Source organism: Paramisgurnus dabryanus, chromosome 24, assembly GCF_030506205.2.
Source record: "Paramisgurnus dabryanus chromosome 24, PD_genome_1.1, whole genome shotgun sequence".
In the NCBI taxonomy this organism is placed as follows: Eukaryota; Metazoa; Chordata; class Actinopteri; order Cypriniformes; family Cobitidae; genus Paramisgurnus; species Paramisgurnus dabryanus.
Genome location: NC_133360.1, coordinates 5,455,999 through 5,477,017, shown reverse-complemented (window position 1 = coordinate 5,477,017; position 21,019 = coordinate 5,455,999). Strand labels below are relative to the sequence as shown.

The window sequence follows — 21,019 nt, the reverse complement described above, 5'->3', positions numbered from 1 at the left end:
TAAATTCATAAAACTCTTGAAATCTGATTCAGCTTCCTAAAATTACAAATACACTGACTGGCGAGTGCTCTTCTGTAGTGAAGTGATCTCAAACTGTGTTAATAAACTTCTGTTTGTCTTTATTTTTTTTAGTAACAGGAAGTAACATGATGCTATTGTTAAAAGTCGTGGGTCACATCACACATCATTATACAGAGCATTCAGAAAATATTTAGACCCTCTTTACTTTTATTAATTTAGTAATGTTGCAGTCTGATACTGTAATAGTTTAAATTCATGTTTTTTACTGCAGCACTGAGACACTGTTTAAAGATACTGAACTGTATGTGAATGATAAAGATATCATGTTGTCCTGTAGTTAAAGTAATGATGTTGAAAATAAACTGTGGTCCTGTCTGAGATTATAAATGAACCCACATCAATCCTAAATATAATGAGTGAATAAGTAATACACTTTGAGATCATATTTATTAAATGTATTTTTATTTTGTATATTTGCAAGCAACCAGAAAAGCAAGAAGAAAAATAAAAAGTAAGAAAATAAGATGATTTAACTTTACTTTGGTCATTAGTATTATTTTTTTTTTTTTTTGCGTTTTGTTCTCTAAACACCTGGATTTGAGCCTTTCAGATTTGATTGATGAGTGAGAATCTGATGTTGATGTTTATGATCTTCTCTTCTGTTCATCTCTTCTGGATCTGATGTCATAAATCAAAACAATAACAGCAGCTACAGCAGCCACGCCCACCAGAGCAGAAACGACCAATCGGATCACAGCTTCAGTCTTATCATTGACAAGAGTCTGTGGAAAGAAAAAACAAAATGAAACAGAGATGAAGTGAATGAATAAACACAAACATCACCTGTGACTCACCTGAACACGGCTGACAGACATCAGTGATGTTGAGATGTTGAGTTTGGTTTGTGATGGGATTGTTCACCACACAGCTGTATGTGTTTGTATCCTGATATTCAACCTCCAGAGGTAGAGAGAGTCTGATGCTGAGATCAGACACACTGATGATGGACAATAAACTGTTTCCTTTGTACCAGGACAGACTCACATCTCTCATATTCAACACTGAACACAACAACACACATTTTGAGCTTGAACAAGAGTCTCTGGTGATGACAGGAACGGGCAGATGAGCTGAAAACATAAGAGAACAGAAACAAATATCAAAAGCATAACAAAATGAAGCAAAAGACACTAAGATTAATTATGACAGTAAATACATGCTGAAATATGTTATAGGGAGAGCAAAGAAGTAATCTTTACTCACCATAGACAATGACATTGAATCTGTATGAGATCTGTCTAACGCTGTTGATGGTTATTTGATAAAGTCCAGTGTGTTGAGTTGTGATGTTTGTGATGGTGAGATCTCCAGTCTGATTATTTAACTGCAGTCTGTCTCTGAATCTCCCATCAAGAACATCATCATATATTGAGATCTTATTAGCTGCTTTATTGATTTTAGCTATACGAGTCTCTTGAGGTCCAAACCTCCACAATATCAGATCATCTGTCTTTATTTCAGTAATATCAGCATACAGAGTAAGAGAATCTCCCTCCATCACTGACACTGACTTCACTTCATCACCAAACACACCTGAAGAACACAAACAGAGACAAAGATGTGGCTATGCATCTTTGGTAATGAAGGTAACACCAGTGACAGTAACACCAGTGACAATTGTCATGAAAACTGCATTTTACAAAATTTCTGCTGCAAAGTATCAAACCACACGTTGTCAATCATTGTATACTCACTAAATTAAGTAGTTTAATCCATTTGTATTCTAGTTTTTTGCAATTCCCAAAAATAAAGGAGGTCATACCAGTGACTTAAACTAAAAGCTTCATGTGAAATCATGAGATAAATGAGAAGATTTCTGATAACTGAAAAGAGACAGCGACTTTCCATGGGATTTTCTTAATAGATCTCCAGGAAAGTGAAAGAAGGAAGTCAAGTGATGTCATCCGTTATCAGATTTATTTAAAAATAAGAGTTTTTTTGTTAAACGGTAACATCAGTGACACAACTCCAGGGGACCACTACTTTCATTATATATTTTATAATATTTATTTAGCGTTTAGTTTTTTAATGTAATTTACATCATATATTTGATAGTTATGGACACATTATTGTATTTTTAATGGAAGAAAACACTGTTTTGATCTCAAAATAAAGCATTTTCCCTCTGTAAATGACTGTGGGGACGAGCACTTCTGTGGTGCTTGGAATTCGAATTAATTAATAAAAATATTGCTACATTGATGGCTCAACAAGGTGAAATTGTTCAAATAATATATTGTTTCATTTTAAAATATAAAAAATTGTAACCCTAAAGTGTTTTCAAGTGTAATATTTCTGTAAAGGCTAGGGACAGAAAATTTGACATTTCCGTAGAATGACCCAGGACTGTAGTGGCTTAAAATATCTTTTGAATGCTATATTGTTACTATTGTTACTAAAATGTTCCTAAACATATATGTCCGTTACGTTGCATAATATAAAAAAATACATTACGTATTTAAACATTTTGTATAAAAAGCGTTTGGGTTTAGGGTAGGGTTTGGGTTTAGGGTAAGGTTTGGGGTAGGATTGAGGTGGTAACATATTGCTAAAATGATTAAAGGGAAATTATACAGCAATCTTTACGGAATGAAAGATATATTTACATTTTTTAGCTGTAAAAACGTAATAATGCTACGTTTAAATGTTGTAAAAATCTACATTGTACATTTTAGCATCTATTTAAATGTACAAAAAATACGTGTTTTGATTTTGAGAGATACGTAAATCCTACGTATTAACAGTGAGACCAGGCTGGTGACTCACCTGAACACGTTTGACAGAGTTGAGTGATGTTGAGATGTTGAGTTTGGTTTGTGATGGTATTGTTGAGTACACATCTGTATGTGTTTGTATCCTGATATTCAACCTCCAGAGGTAGAGAGAGTCTGATGTTGAGATCAGACACACTGATGATGGATAATAAACTGTTTCCTTTGTACCAGGACAGACTCACATCTCTGACATTCAACACTGAACACAACAACATACAGTTTGAGCTTGAACAAGAGTCTCTGATTATGACAGGAGCGGGCAGATGAGCTGAAAACATAAGAGAACAGAAACAAAAATCAAAAGCATATCAATATAAAGCAAGAGGCACTATTAAGATTAATTATGACAGTTACTATGTCAAATGCCTTGTAATAGGGAGGGCAAAGAAGTAAATCTTTACTCACCATAGACAATAACATTGAATCTGTATGAGATCTTCAGTTTGCTGCTGATGATTATTTGATAAAGTCCAGTGTGTTGAGTTGTGATGTTTGTGATGGTGAGATCTCCAGTCTGATCATTCACCTGCAGTCTGTCTCTGAATCTCCCATCAAGAACATCATCATATATTGAGATCATATTAGCTGCTCTGTTGATTCTTGCTATGAGAGACCCTTGAGGTCCAAATCTCCACAGTATCAGATCATCTCTCTGTAGTTTAGTATCAGTGTGTAGAGTAACAGAATCTCCCTCCATCACTGACACTGACTTCACTTCATCACCAAACACACCTGCAGACACAAACAGAGACAAAGATGTGGCTATGCTACACAGGTTTCTTTAATAAACTATTGCAGCTGGACCTGAAGGCTGCCTTATATACACTCATAATGATGATTGACATGCCTGAATGTTTAAGCTCTTCCCGACCCAAACCTACGTTTAGAACTACATTTACTTTTCTTAATGTATTATAAAAGTATTAGCGAGCCACTCGACGACTGCTCAGCCAAATACAAAACATCTAACAAGTCTTTATATAAAGACCAGTTTTGGATATATTGTTTTGATTTTATTGCACCAGCGTGTAATACTATGTTGTAATGTGTGTGTGTTTTTGAAGGCTTGTGTGATGTCTGAGGGACAAGTTTGGTTTTTCAGTAAGAGTGAATGGTTTTGAGTGTAGAGCTTCATTTTGACCTGAACATAGGATGATGAGAATATGAGGCATAGTTTCAAGAAATGTGTTTAAGCAACCGAGAAAATCTGTAACATTTCCACCTTAACATCCAATCAAATTCCATATGCAAAACAGCATGTTGGAAGACGAAGACCTCTGGTCAAACACTTTTCAGGACTTTCATCAGAATCAGGATGTGAAACTTGAAGATTCAGCATACTTCTAAGTTTGTGCCAGGGCTTGTCTTTCCATTTACCAAGGATTATTTGCAATAAACTGGTTTTCTCTCTCATCAATCATTTCAGCCAAGATCAACTGAAGCCTTATCAAACTCCATCAGGACACTTTCTTTTAATGGGCAAGACATGCAAGCATCATACTTAGTCTTATTCACTGATGCATCACACATCATTATCCCCTTTTAACTACTGTAAGGTGCATGCGCATTTAGTAACTGATGGTTTGTTTTAGGCTTTGATCTGCTAAATCACAAATACTGACATAACTTTATGCTTTATTCTTTTCTCTACTTATACCTTTACCTTCTTCCAATGCTAAGCTGTATGTATGTGTGCACGTTTGTATGTTTAGAGTAGTATGTGTTTAGTTAGTCAATAATGTCTGATTTGTATCACACTTGTTAGTTTATGCTCATAATCTAGGGTCATTATTCATTAAAGTGATCGCTACCTGCTCATAAAGTTGTTCTATCGATTTTAGGATATTCATCTCCTTAGCCAAGAGAGCTATATCCTAATCAGCCTGATCTCACCAATTTCCATGGGATAGTAACAGAATTTTATGCTAATTTTTCTGTGGCATTCTCACGGATCTCCACATTTTTCCGTGGCCCTGCTACGGACTGTCTTTTTCCGTGGCATTCTCACGGATTGGTTACTCAACTGTTTTGTCCTATTCTCTTACCATTTTCGCTTCGGTTTAGGGTTAGATTAACATGAAATGACATCCCTACCCAAACCCAACTCTAACCCCAACGCCAGGCGACAATTGTTTAAAGTTTAGAAAATATAAAAGAATAAATCAGAAAAAATAGTATAAACCAATAGTTAAAGTGACATACTAACGCAAGCACAAAATCTAACCCTACACCGAAGAGAAAATGGTAAGAAAATAGGACAAAACAGTTGAGTAACCAATCCGTGAGAATGCCACGGAAAAAGACAGTCCATAGCAGGGCCACGGAAAAATGCGGAGATCCGTGAGAATGCCACGGAAAATGAGCAAAAAAATTCAGTGTCTATCCCACGGAACTATGTGAGATCAGGTAAATCCTAATATAGTCTAGTGTCTTACTAAACATTCCCTGGACAAGTGTTGGCCAGACACCCAAGACCTTTTTTCGATCCACATGCTTATAATTGTAAGAACTTTACTTTTGAGCTAATGTTTGTTACCTTTAATTATGGTGGAGAATGTTATAAAATATTAATAATTAATATAATGAATTATTAATTATCATAAGCTCCTCCTTTAAAATCGCTACACCGAGTTCAAACTACATCAGTACGGAGCCCGTAAGAGGACATGGTGGTGGACAATATTTGGGATGAAAGGGGAAAAAAACTGCGAGCGGGCGCAAAAAGTTTCTCGGGGAAACGCAAAAAGTTTCTCAGGGGAATGCAAAAGGTTTCTTGGGAAATGCAAAAGTTGTTACATTTTTTTCCCCTCTCATCCCAAATATTGTCCACCAACATGTCCTCTTACGGGCTCTGTAATATCAGTAATAATATTTGATCACAATAAATGCAAATGTTGTAAAACACACAAGTGAAATAATTGAAGTCATATAAACACATTTAACTAACCAGTCAGATGCCACATCAACAAACAGATCAGAAATTGTCTCATTTTCTCCAGCGGTTTCAGTCCAGATATCTGAAATGACAAACTGCTAAATCTCATAAAAGCTGATGGATGCTTCGTGACAAAAGGAAAAAATACACTGTTGTGTGCGTGTTTATGTCTGGTTTACTCGTTTTAGAAAGAGGAAGGAAGATGTCGAAACTGCTTAGAAGAAACATCACATTATCTCTCTCCTACAGTCTCATATGGTTTCGTGATATAGTCGCGTAATTTTTTGATTCTTTTTCATGATATTATCACAAATTTTTGCGTTGTTTTTTTTCGTGATCATATAACGAATTCCTGTTTTCGTGTGATTATCATGTATTGGTTACTTAACTGCTTTTTCCTATTTTCAAACCATTGTCACTTCGGTTTAGGGTTAGATTTGGTCCTTGCATGTCACTTTATGTATTGGTTTATACTAACTTTTCGGATTTTTTATATGTCGCTGGCGTTAGGGTTAGAGTTGGGTTTGGGTAAGGATGTCATTTTATGTAAATCTAACCCTAAACCAAAGCACCAATAGTTTGAAAATAGGACAAAACAGTTGAGTAACCAATACGTGATAATCACACGAAAACAGGAATGTGTTATACGATCATGAAAGAACGCGAAAATTTGTGATAATATCACGAAAAAACAATCAAAAAATCACTTGACTATTTAACAAAATTTTGTGACGACTGCATTAACTGACATCTTACATTATTTATACTATTGCACATTTAATATCCTGAAATAAACAGTGATAAAGATGATCAGTAATTATATAAAACATAAATGGAGACCCAGATCACATTGTATTTTTATTGTAGATTTTCTTTATTTGCAGGCAATCAGAAAAACTTGCAAAGTTTTATTCAAAATGCTAAATAATTAAAGAATATAAAAACATTGTTTTAAAGTGTAAATCTGTATTTGTGTTGGTTTCAGTCCAGAAAGCTGAAATGAAAACTCTTAAAAGCTGATGTGTGTTAAAGTAAAGTGATGTCTGGGTTTCTCAAATTCAGTTCCTCCCAGACTTTTAAACTTTCACCTCAAATAACAAACTTATGGAAAGGGCCTTAATTTTGAACACATTTACTGTGATGTTTTGAAGAAATGTGTGTCCTTGGATGTAGATTTTAAAAAGCATGAAGATGTTGCTGGATTAAGGACAAAACTTAGATCCCCCCTCCCCTGATCGCCTCTCCCTCACAAAAACTTCAGTAAAAAAAAATCACAACAGGAAGGAACATGAAGTTTGTAAACTCATTATCTAAATGAAGTTTTTGTGTGCTGATGTTTATGATCTTCTCTTCTGTTCATCTCTTCCGGATCTGATGTCATATATCAAAACAGCTACAGTAGCCACGCCCACCAGAGCAGAGAAGACCAATCGGATCACAGCTCTATATGTATTACAACAGCTGACACAATCTGAAGAAAGAAAAATTAAGATAAATCAGAGATGAGTTGAATAAAGAAACACAAACATTACCAGATCAGACTCACTGGTGGTGGTGGACAATAAACTTTTTCCTTTGTACACTTTTCTATTAGAGGAATAAACACGTAAAGCAAAACAGCATCACAAATTACAAATTAGCAATAAGCTCTGGGGTTGATCCACCCCGGAGTCTATTGCTATCATAATTAAATCTGACCACACGTGAGGGACTTCAGCCTCTGAAGCCTCATCATGACTGAAATGAAGGTAAAATAATCATCAACTTTAAATCTTTACTCACCATAGACAGTAACATTGAATCTGTATGAGATCTTCTGTTCGCTAAAGATATTTATTAGATAAAGTCCCGAGTGATAAATTGTGATGTTTGTGATGGTGAGATCTCCAGTCTGATTATTTATATGCAGTCTGTCTCTGAATCTCCCGTCAAGTTCGTCATCATCTGTTATTATGTGTCTAAACTTCCTATAGATTCTAGCTATGAGCGTCTCTTGAGGTCCAAACCTCCACAGTATGTGATCATCTCTCTGTATTTCAGTAATATTACTGTATAGAGTAACAGAATCTCCCTCCATCACTGACACTGACTTCACTTCATCACCAAACACACCTGAAGAACACAAACAGAGACAAAGATTGAAGATTGTCTTAAACAGCAGAAGTCAAATGTATACCTGCCTTATTAATAAAACATGCAAATGAGGGAGATGTGCTCATAATCTGTTTCAGATTGTATATTTTAAGAATAAAGTATTTCACTTTAGTTTTGTTTAATGCATTAAGACAGTGATTTTCAAGTGCTGGGCAAAGATTAATCGCGATTAATCGCATACAAAGTAAAAGTTAATTTTTGAAAAAAATATGTGTGTGTGCGTGTAATTATTATAGATATTTAAAAACTCACACTGACATATTTAATATAAACATTTCAGAATGTTTATTTAGATATATTTAGATATAATTTAAAAAGATTATATATAATATATTACATATATATGTTTCTTTAAATGAATGTATGCGTATTTATATATAATTACACACAGCACACACGTATATGCTAAAAATCACTTTTATTTTGTATGCGATTAATTATGATTAATCTTTGTCCAGCACTACTAATTTCACTATTCACTAATGACATATTATTAATGAGCATGTGGTCAAGCAGAAAAGCCCAGAATGTGCTCCTTTTTATTCTAAGGAACGTGCCCTTTTAGCGTTTTATTTTCTTATTCTGGGATCTTCTGCTTGCCTGTACACAAAATTTTTTATTAATAAATTAAATATTATATTATATTGAAATATTATGACTTTTTTCTCAAAATAATACAAATTTATTCCTGTAATTTTACTTATTATTACATTTCTCGAAAAACTACTAGTTAAATCTCGCATTATAATGACTTTAATCTCGAGATGTTTTTATTTTTTGCTCAGCCAGATACAAAAAATCTTTATTTAAAGGGATATTTAGATAAAGATAAAAACAGAAGCACTGAATGTCTCCTAACCCAACAAAAAGACCTGAATTCAACCAGTAGACCTAATAATATCTGATAAATAATATTATATAATATTTAAAACACACAAAAAGTGAAAAAATTGAAGTCATAAAACACATTTATAACTCACCAATCAGAAGCCACATCAATAAACAGATCAGAATTTCTTTCATTTTCTGCAGCGTTCTTAGTCCAGAAATCTGAAACTACAAACTCATAAAACTCTTAAAAGCTGACGAACACTTTGTAGTAAATGATAAATACACTGTTAAGTGCTCTCTGCAGCTATAATAAACTTCTCCTTTACATGTTAATACCTGCATGGTTTACTCAAATTCAGAGTCATGTATGTATCTTAGAAAGAGGAACAGGAGACGCAACTGCGGAGAAACATTAAACACATCACACCTCATGTGTGTTCATCTCTCTAATGCTTTATCTGTCACTCACATACGACTGCATTAACTGACATCTTACACTATTATTTACATCAGATATTTTTTTTCATTTAAAGCTGATGAATTTATAAAAACTGCAGCAGGACAAATGTTTGTGAACACATCATATAACTCCAGGCCAGAATTTAGAAGTTAGGTGGAAACCCTAGGATTATCAAATCCTATCCCCAATAATTACCAATATAAACTCAAATCAAACAGTTTTTGTGATCAAGAATCACAACCAGAAATTTACTTTCATATACTCTTTCAATTTCAATATTGTTAATAATAACTTTTGAATATCAATTGTACAATTTCCAATCAACATCAACTTAGTTTTTCAAGATTTAATGATAATTTATTTATATCAAACCACCTTTTTACCATGTTTATTTCAGCTGTAACTATGTCCAAAAGCTGATGAAATTTTCCCGGACCAAATAATATTAGTTATCAGCAAACATTTCAAATTTAAAGAGGATTGTATATCATTTATATACAATATAAATAATACTGGACCCAAGATCGACCCTTGTGGAACTCCATGTGATCTGAATGCATTATGATCTGTAAACCCCCATTTAAAACAAACTGTTATTACTTATATACATTTTCATCCAATCAAGAGCAAGCCAAATACACTGATGAGTGTTAAAAAGTGAAGTGATGGCAAACTCAACAAAAATAAACTTCTGTGTTTTGTATGTGTAGGTTGTTTCTCATATTAAGTTCCTTCACTGCTGTTTATTTTACACAACCTGAATTTTTCACTTCTTGGTTGTATACTTTAACGCATTTGGTATGAGACACAGACTTTTACACTCTCGCATCAAATAACAAACTGATGGGAATGTACTTTAATTTTCATAAAATTGTACAGCGAGTTTTCAGATAATATGATCACAAAATGTATTAAAATCTTTCTTCAAACACCTTCACAATTAGTGAAACAATAAAAGGCCTTTTTCCACTTAAGAGACTTACAGAAACATCTGAGGAAATGAAAGGCTTGTTCTTATACACATCTCTTAGACATGCTCTTTTGATTTTCTTATTAACGGGACATCACACTGACATGTGAAGTCCTGCCCATGACCACTGATTGACTGGTTAATTTCACCCAAAAGCTTTTCTAGATGTGTTTGTTATCACATTGTAGCGCTCACTTGTTATAAGAGCTGTAGCTCATTTGCATTAAAGGTAAAGACATCCCTTACGAAAGGAAAATATATTTACCAATACATTATTTGCAATATATTGCAATATATTATTTTACGTTCAATTTTCCAATATATATTGATGGTACATATATTCTATATATGTGTTATATATTGCAGTATATTGCAAAATATACAAATTATTGCCGCTTTCAATATATTGTACATGAATATAATATATGTGTTTGTATATTTAAAAATATATGCAATATTATATTTATAAATATCCCCAATATTGTATTTCGATTTATATGCAAAAATGTATAAAAAAATATGTACAGATATCGTGTCACATGTATGTTTACTATATGGTAGAATATATTTCAAATATATGTAAAATTATATGAAAATATACATGAAATATATGTAGATATGTGTTCGATATATTGTGGAATACATTTGAAAAATTTGTGAAATTAGATGGGAAATATGTGAAATAATATTGTGAACTTAATTAATTTGAGTCCACTGAAAACAAATATTACTTCTAAAATTGAACTGCAAAGATTTAACTTTCACACAAATCTCATGTAGTTCACCATGAGCAAACTACAAAGTTACTGCTTTAAAATAAAACAACAGGCAGCATAACATCAATGATGTACTGCCCATCCTTGACCTAAACAACCACACTACTCTTCAGCACAATGGTAACCCAAAAACTGAGCCAAATCCTAACAAAACAAAACATTAAACACTAAGAGATCTCTCACATTATCCTCTTGTGTAAATCCCCTGAACAGTTTTTAAGTTCACATGATTTAAAAAACAAAATACAAGGACTTTTCTCTAATGTCTGTGTGAAATTAACATATTTCTGTATGCAAATTTGACTGTTAAGTTTTCTGTTTTTTAACAGCACATTCTGTTAAATAACAGTAATCAACTGGCAGCTTGGTTGCCAGCAAGATAATGTTTTTTTACGGTCTCCTTCGGACTGTTAAAAAACATTAGCATTCTGTGTTTTTATATCTTACACATTTAACCCTTAAAAAAACTTTGGTGTCAAAAGAACACTGCTTAATGTGTCCACACTACAAAGAGTAAAAGAAACAGAGCCAATGTTGAAGTTAATGAGATAATGAAGTGATGATTGAGTTAATGATGAACAGCTGCTGTTAACAAACACAATCACTGAATAAAAGATGAACAAGAACCGAATTAAAGAGAAAACAAGCAGAAACTCAACTTACAGACTTAGAAGAGACTCAGACTTACTCAGATTTTCTAAGATCTCACAAGAAGATCATCAAACAACTCCACAAACAGCATTACCATCTTCACTTATTACAAACCAGTTAGATTTTAATATTTATTTTATATGTACATTAGCTCTTACTGAGAAATAAATCATACGGTGTGGTTTCCTAAACAGGTATTATCTTAAACCAGGAATAGTTTAATTAGGAAATTTAACAAGTTTTAACAAACATGCCTAACTAAAAACATTACTTGTGCATTTTCAGGCGAAACAAAGGGCACTGATGTATTTTAAAATATGTCAGTGCAAGTTGTTGTGAGTTTGGACAGCTCTAGTCTAATAGTCTAATCCCTAAATAATAGTTACCATTCTCGTGATCAGTGTTTGCTTTAGTAGGACTCTTGATCCTTGGGTTCAAGTAGAGGTAGCTGCAGGCTGAAGCAATGGGCGTGGCAAGAGGTCGGAAAGAAATGGGGCGTGCCACGAGGAATGGGGCGTGCCGTAAGGTCTTTTCAATTGGACGCGAAAAGCTTCCTGATCTGCATAAAAGCAAGCCATAAACTTAATCACTATATATTATGTTGCTTGCTGATGTATGTATATAAACAATTTTATCGTAACACATAGAGCAACACTCACACGCTGTTTGCTGATTCACTTACTTCTTTTACTGCTTTATTCAGTACAGAACTCACTCTAATATAGAACACTGTTGCCTCCTAATGGCAACTCTTCATATAGCACAACATTTAGCTGCATATATAACACTATACAAAATACATATCTTTCACTGTTACAATAACAATATTGATATTATTGAGAATTCATTCAAAAGTACGTTACCTTCGACACCGTCTGTATGGCGCGGGTTACATGACGTCATCACCACCGCAACTTTTTCAGGATCAATCATTAAAAACATTCATAATGTTTGTGATAAATGCACTTTTTTTAGTAAAATATCAATTAAAGATATTAAACATTTATTTTTGTATTGCCCTTTTTCTATTTCATTTTGGACTGACTTCAAAATAGATATTCCTAAAATAGAAATTCCCAGAATTACAATTTACCTCATGACATTTTACTTTGTTTCCAAAACCCATATTTTTCTGGAAAAAAATTATATAATTAAATTATTTTGTTGACGTTTTATATGCATAATACACAAATAAAAGAAACCCTCCTATATTACCTATATAACTACTTTGATTCATAAACTTTTATTTTTGTATTCATTTGTATTTTTCATTTTATACTTGTTATTCTCCGATTTACACATTTAGAGCTGTATTTACAATGCTTTGTATTCATCGTTTTTTATTGCATTACACTTGAAATGTCTGTATTTGAACTAAATAATAAAATAAAAAAAATCGTTAAAAAACAAATTATTATTTTAAAGATAAAAATGTCTCTAAAAGTAATGTTATTTTTATAAAAATGGTACAGCAAATGTTTTGGCTGTATAAAGGCGTGTTTGATCAAACACTCACCATATAATTATTAAATGAAGTAAAAACGGTTTAATAAACTTCTTTTAAGTGACATTAATCAGTTAAGCAAAACAAACACCATTTTATCCAAAAAACATTTATTTAGTCATTTTTACAATAATTGTTTTGAAACATCAATTGAAGTTGTCATCAAAGGCTTGTGTTCTTGTGTTCAAAACTCATTCCTTCGAACAGAAGCCATCAAACTCTCTATCTAAATAGAACGTACAGTGACCCCCTTCATGGCGAACAGCGCGAAGTCTGTGGCTTTGCAAATGGCTTTTTTTATCTTGCGATATTCACAAGGTCTAACAACACTGAGAGCACAGAACGGACATCGACATAAATCGCCGACTCAGATGTCTTCGATGCAAATGCAGTCATTAATTTTCTCACTGTAACATGTATCTGTCAACAACAATTAAATAATCCCCGAAGCTGAAAAGACGTCAAGCAAAGAGACCGTCAAATTATATCGCAGATGTATTATATCCATCTTCTTCTTTCCATCAAAAGAAAATTACGATTTCTTTTTAGCTAAAAAAAATGACGTATAACTATGGTTACGGCTGATTGGCCAACGCAGTTGCCAGGAGGAAGCTCCTTTGACCAATGAGAAACCTCTTACCACGCCCCTACCTCCTGCCACGCCCCTACCTCTTGCCACGCCCATTGCTCCAAGCTGCAGCTACCCCTGTCTCCTTGGGTTTGCCCTTTGGTGTTATATTTATTCATGCTTTTCAATGTGATTTGAAAGACATTGAATATGGCAAAAAAAAAAGTATAAATAAAGTATTATCACTGACTAATGACCGTTATGGTGTAAGTCTCATGAGTCAAAAGTAATTTACTGATTTATACAGAAGCTCATAACTGATTAGATGGGTGGCAACCCCTTATAGTAGTCTTGAAACTGAGTGTTGAGGTAGGCAGAGAAATCTTAAAAACATTGGGATTAAATGAAATTAAAAAACACGAGCAAACTACACACACAGACATCAAGAATCAGGCTATGAATCTCAACAATGGTGACTATCAAATGAAAAGCTTCATGCTGCAATGCATGCTGGGTATCAGCATAGGACAAAACTCATTAGGCCGATGAACTGTTTTTCCATTTTCTTTTGTCACCCTAGTTGAGAATCGTAGGCTGATTCTTGATTTCTGTGAGTGTCAGCTGAGGACTGTTTTCAAGTTTGCAAAAATACATTTGTAGGCAACTCTGTCAAGCTATCAGATTACTGTTATACTAATAATTCATGTAATGATTCAGATTCAAATATGTAAATACTTATTCATAAACATTCCTAAGAACTACTAATTTTTATGATTAAGGCTGGTAAGACAAACTACTGACCAATAATCAGACATCCAACCTCACAAGAGTCTATCATCTCTTGGTTTTCTTTGCCATAACAAACATGCATCATAAAGACACAGTTACAGCAACCAGACTGAACACCAAGTCAAGAGCCCAACTAATGAAAACAGTGATCACCATAATGGTGACTTTAAAGAAAATGCTTGTAAAGTCTAGTAAACACCTGTTTGTTCTCAGTAAGAACTGTTGTAGATGTATAACAGAAATAAAGTCAAAGTGGTTTATAAGTGAAGATGGTAATGGTGTTTGTGTAAATGTTTAATTCTCCTCTGGTGATATATGGAGAGATTTAATGTGGTGTGTTATTTTCAGTTGATGTTCATCTAAGTCTTTGTGTCTGTAAGTGTTTCTGCTCATCTCTTCTCTTTTTTTATTTCTCTTTTCTTCAGTGATTCTGTTTATTAGCAGCAGGTGTCCATCATTAATGCTTCAGTACTTGAACTCATTGACTTGATTTCAGGTGGATCATTAGGAAACTAATGTAGGGAATAGTGAATGAGGGTGTATGGTGTGATTTGGGACGCAGTCTTTAACGGTGGACTCTCAGGGCTGTAAATTCACATTATTCTGAGAACTGTTTTTTTACAGAATGCAGAATTTAACAGACTGATGGGTAATCTATCAAAAGCCACCTTTATTTTCTTTTAATCAGGCACAGATACTAAACCCAATTTGAGATACAGAGCTACTTAGGCCTATAAAAACCACAAGAGGTTTTGCATATGGTCAGTCAAAGGAAATGTGATGGGCTTTACATTACATTACATAAATGTGTTGCATTGCATTTACATAAATTACATTTTAAAAGAGTGCCATTAAACAAAAAATATACAAAATATAAATTAAAGCCACTTAAATTACCAATGTCCAGGATCACAGGATGTGGTCTATGCATATATTGCAATATATTAAAGCATATAAAGACAAACTATTACGTGTAAAAAATATAGTGCCCTTTTTGTTCTTGATTGCAATATATTTTGTATCATATATACATGTATGGTTTATGCATATATTTCAATATATTGGAAAATATAAATATTAAATCCCATACATGGGAATATGTTGCCTAATATATTACATGATATTTTCCAATATACTGCAATATATTTTTGTTTTGTAAGGGATTAAGATTACCATGAGATTAGCAAAAACAAAATTACTATTCGTCTCGCCTACTGCTTTTCGCATACTATATAGTATGGTAGTAGGCGGTTTCAGACGCAGCAAATGTGTGTTATGTGACCTTTAAGAACAAGAAGTATGTTACGGATGTACAATAAATATACAATTCATAAAACAGTCATAAAACAATTTTAGACGCCACATGAAATGTGCAGGATAAATGTTTGCGAGCGTGTTATATAACTTCAGGTCAGAATTTAAGGAGCTCTTCAAAGCCACAGACTTCAATGCAAACTGTCTGGAGAGATATCATGTTGTCCTGTTATGAGAAACTATTGCACATCTTTAATACACAGCAAAATCCCCAGTGTTAAATTAACACTGCTCGGTGTTTATATAATCCACACCAAGATTGGTGTTAAAAAAACACTAAATCAGTGTTAAAGTTAATAAGATAATGAAGTGATTGAGTCATTAATAGTGAACACCTGCTGGTCATTCCGTGTCAAATCAACTCAATTTTGGAATTGTTCCTGTCTTAACATTTTTATTTTGTTGACTCTTTATCTGGATAAAGTAATACTAAAATGAGGAAGAAAGCCAAAATATGAAATGCAATAGATAAAATCACCATAGTTAAATGAACACTATCATCATCTCTGTTTGAAAACTAAAATTACAACTTGCTTGCAGAGTTACATGGATGATAGGTTTAACTTCTAAAGAACTGCTGTAAATCTGGTTAATAAAGTAAGTCACCATTGTGCCGATTAGTGTTTCCTTTAGTTGGGTACTTGGGTCTTGAAGTTTAGTGTTAGTTTTCTTCTGCTCATTGTGGCAGTGTGTTTATAAAATACATGTGTTAAAGCAGAGGAAGATGAGAGAAATGTAGTGTATTACTGTTGCTATGTTAATTATTATGAAAGTATAAGTCTTGGGATTCAATGATATCATAAAAAAGTAATCACTGAATATAAGTGTTTAATTTATGTTCCGCCAACCCTGTGAAGCTCCCATGAAATCCAACAGTGCTGTAAAAGTCCACATACCCTGAAGAGTTAAATATTGTTTACCCAAATCTAATCTGTGGTTTCAGTCAGACACACTGAGACATCAACAATCAGCCTATAAAACACAATCATGGTGACAATCAACAACAAAACGTCATGCCGCAATGCATGCTGGGTACCAGGATTGTAGAAAACTCATTCATAAATCCCATCATGCATTGCAACATGACAAAAATTTTGCACCTTTCTTACCATTAACTGTCACCATCGTTGAGATTTGTATCAGAAATCATGAAGTCTCTCTTAAGCAAAGAACAACAACAACAACAAAAAAACACTGAAGCATGACGGCAGTCTTTTTCAATACAATGTAATTTGCATAGAGCTTTTTTATATGCCTGTTTCTTCATAATTAATTTGTGATCAAATGTTTTAATGATTTGTAGAGTAAAATATAATAAAAATAAACAATCTGAGAAGGTCTGGAAGGCTTTCCCTCTTCACGAAGCAATGAACAAGTGGTCTTACTAAAACATTGTTGCTATTGCTAATAGAGGAGAGTTAGATCAGTGAAGGTCAAGGGACAAATGCCTAACTAAAGGAAACACTAATCACAATAATGGTGACTTCAAATGAACTCATAACAAACACAAACTTAAGATTTAATGTGATACATTTTGTGATAAATGTCTATTTGACTTGTGAGACATCACGTCAGAAAGAAGATTTGTCTACTAAATCATGCGTGTGGATGCTGGAATAGTTGAGCACTTGTATTTTGTTCTGACAGCTGTTTAGAAGTTAAACTTATCCATTTAGAAAATTACTCTCCAAGTTATCATTTTATTTTTCAAACAGAGATGCTGATAGAGAGGCAAACGTGAAAGATGGCAGCTTTTGGAGGCACACACCCAACAGTATTCATCTATTGCATTTAATAATTTGTCTTTCTTTATTATTTTAGTATTTTCTCCTGAAAACGAGTCATCAAAATAAAAATTTAGAGACAGGAAAATGTCCAAAAATGTAATTGATTTGAATGACCAGCAGGTGTTCACCATTAATGTCTTAATCATCACATCATTATCTCATTAACTTTAACACTGATTCAGAGTTATATTTTTAACACCAGTCTTTTTTAACACCGATCTTGGTGTGGATTATATAAACACCAAATAGTGTTGATTTAACACTGGTAGAGTTAATTTAACACTGGGGATTTTCCTGTGTGAACTTTTACCACAGACAGCAACATTAAATCTGTATGAGATCTTCTGTTTGCCTCTGACGTTTATTTGATAAAGTCCAGTGTGTTGAGTTGTGATGTTTGTGATGGTGAGATCTCCAGTCTGATTATTCACCTGCAGTCTGTCTCTGAATCTCCCATCAAGAACATCATCATATATTGAGATCTTATTGTCATCTTTATTAATTTTAGCTAAACGAGTCTTTTGAAATCCAAACCTCCACAGTATCAGATCATCTGTCTGTAGTTTAGTATTAGTGTGTAGAGTAAGAGAATCTCCCTCCATCACTAACACTGACTTCACTTCATCTCTATGATCAGACACTGACTTCACTTCATCTCTATGATCAGACACTGACTTCACTTCATCTCTATGATCAGACACACCTGAAGAACACAAACAGAGACAGCAAAACTGCAAAACTTTTATTAACTGATACTGTTAAATGAGTTGAATGTAATTATGTCGGTGTGCATTTGTCTCATTACACATCTGCATTAATGAATGTGTCAAATATTTATAACTTCATTTTTGTTATTACTAACAAATAAGAAGTATGAAGCTGTAAATCTCTTACCACACACAGTAACATTGAATCTGAATGATGACATCTGCTTGCTGTTGATGTGCATTACTTGATAAAGTCCAGATTGTTGAGTTGTGATGTTTGTGATGATGAGATCTCCAGTCTGAGCATTTAACTGCAGTCTGTCTTTGAATCTCCCAACAAGTCTCGTATTACCTATAAAGCCTGTGTGTTTATTAAGCTCTACCATCATGTTAGCTATGATAGTCCTTTGAGGTCCAAACCTCCAAATTATGTGATCATCTATATCTAGTTCTGTAATATCAGTGTGTAGAGTAACAGAATCTCCCTCCATTACTGAAATTGACTTCACTTCATCACCAAACACACCTGAAACACACAGATTATACAAGTTTGTACTTTATTTGTAAATGCAGTAATATGGTGTGTAGATTGATAACTGTATCTTTGTGATGTTTTAAGCAAATTACCCAAACTGTTTTGTGTTTTAGCTTTACATCTTTATACGGATCATTTAAATAATATTAACAGAATAGCTCAACGTTTACAAAATGCACTAAATAGATCTTAATTCAACAAAAACAAAAGTAAAGCCATGAAAACACATTTATAACTCACCAGTCAGAGACCACATGAACAAACAGAACAAAAATGTGTGAAACATTTTCCCCAGCGGTTTCAGTACAGATATCTGAAATGTTAAACACACTGATGTGTTCATGTTTATAGAAATTAACTTGTGCGTGTCTTTTTTGTATGTTTTAGTGAAGGGACCAGCACCCCCTGCAGTTGGAGTTAGTAAGGACATTTTCATATTCATTAACTTGAATCAACAGAACAAACACCAGTGGTATCGATTACACCACACAATTTACAAGATATTTGTCAGTGAATGCTGACGCTGTAAAAATAAAAGCACCATTAATCTTACTATAAAATGATTGTTTATAGTTTGTTGATTAATTCTTATTTTAATGGAAACACAATTGCAAAAAATATTATAAAATTAATACAAACGTGCTTGTATTTAACATTATGTTTTTATTTAAGACGACGAGTTTTACAAATTAACTAAATTAATGTTTTTCTATAAAAATGCAAAACAACAGTTGGGCACTGCGTTTATTAGCTTGAGTTGAAGTCTTATTAAATCATAGCAAACGCGACCACCCAGCTAACAGAAAAAAGGTCTAAGAACGTTCTCTGAAAGTTCCCAAGGTTCCCAAAAACGTTCTGCCAACGGAAAAAGTGTCCAGTTTTCTTGAAGTTCTAAGAACGTTTTTGTGTTGTCTCAACGTTAGAGGTATGTTACATTTTACCATTTTTAAACGTTATGACAATGTCATGTTTTAATGTTCACACAATGTTTAAAACAACAACTGTTTATTATATTGACTTGTTTGACTGTTATGTAAATGATAGAGAAACAATGCATTTTATTATTTTATAAAACATTATTTCTGAATGTTCAGTAAATATATTGCTGTAGTAAACACAATTCACTTATTAGGTTTAGATGTTGATGTTTTGTTTCATTTTAAGTCACCATTATTGTGATTAGTGTTTGTTTTAGTTGGACTCTTGACTCTTTACATTTTGCTTGCTAGTTTTTTCCTGGTTGTGTTAACTTTGTGTTAATACACCACACTTGTTATGAACGTGTAAAGTTAATAGTGTAATTCTGTGGTTCTTGATACATAATGGTAAAGATCATCACGTTATTAATTTACTTATTAAAAGTTTGTTTTTTGCATTGCAACATGAAGTTTTTCATTTATTTGTCACCATGGTTGAGATTCAAACTCTGATTCTTGATTTTTGTGCATCCCAATTGTACAGCGGATATTTTTTGTCCAAAGTTTCTAAAGCTCCTTAATGACAAACAGCTGTGAAAGTGCTGGATCTCATTTACATTATTGACAGAAAATAAACTTCTGATTAGTAAATTAATTAGGTGATGATCTTTACCATTATGTTCCAACTACCACAGAATTACACTATTAACTTTGTATGTTCATCACAAATGTGGTGTATTAACACAAAGTTAACACATCCAGGGAAAAAACTAGCAAGCAAAATGTAAAGAGTCAAGAATCCAACTAAAACAAACACTAATCACAATAATGGTGACTTAAAATTAAACAAAACATCAACATCTAAGCCTAAGTGAATTGTGTTTTCTACAGCAATATATTTACTGAACATTCAGAAATAATGTTTTATAAAATAATAAATTGCAATGTTTCTCTATCATTTAAATAACAGTCAAGCAAGTCAATATAATAAACAGTTGTTGTTTTAAACATTGTGTGATCATTAAAACATGACATTGTCATAACGTTTAAAAATGGTAAAATGTAACATTCCTCTAACGTTGAGAAAACACAAAAACGTTCTTAGAACATCAAGAAAACTGGCGGTTTTTCCGTTGGCAGAACGTTTTTGGGAACCTTGGGAACTTTCAGGGAACGTTCTTAGAACTTTTTTCTGTTAGCTGGGCAGACTTTACCCATCTTACCTGAAAAGCAGTTCTTCCCCAGACAGCACATGTACCGTACGTC

The 21,019-nt window shown here is 33.3% G+C and overlaps 2 protein-coding genes across 2 annotated transcripts; both read right to left on the bottom strand.

Annotated features, from left to right (window-relative positions):
* Positions 1 to 285: 285 nt before the first annotated feature.
* Positions 286 to 6,026, bottom strand: LOC135722852 (T-lymphocyte surface antigen Ly-9-like). The gene is made up of 6 exons (XM_065244376.2): positions 5,803 to 6,026; positions 3,261 to 3,587; positions 2,848 to 3,123; positions 1,285 to 1,614; positions 876 to 1,151; positions 286 to 803 (listed from the first exon to the last, which is right to left on the bottom strand). The coding sequence occupies exons 1-6, from the start codon at positions 5,897 to 5,899 to the stop codon at positions 790 to 792; spliced, it is 1,320 nt and encodes a 439-aa protein (XP_065100448.1). The 5' UTR covers positions 5,900 to 6,026; the 3' UTR covers positions 286 to 789.
* An 11,798-nt stretch (positions 6,027 to 17,824) lies between these two features.
* LOC135721023 (uncharacterized) lies at positions 17,825 to 19,204 on the bottom strand. The gene is made up of 3 exons (XM_065243126.1): positions 19,077 to 19,204; positions 18,489 to 18,827; positions 17,825 to 18,297 (listed from the first exon to the last, which is right to left on the bottom strand). The coding sequence occupies exons 1-3, from the start codon at positions 19,177 to 19,179 to the stop codon at positions 17,825 to 17,827; spliced, it is 915 nt and encodes a 304-aa protein (XP_065099198.1). The 5' UTR covers positions 19,180 to 19,204.
* Between the last annotated feature and the right edge of the window lie 1,815 nt (positions 19,205 to 21,019).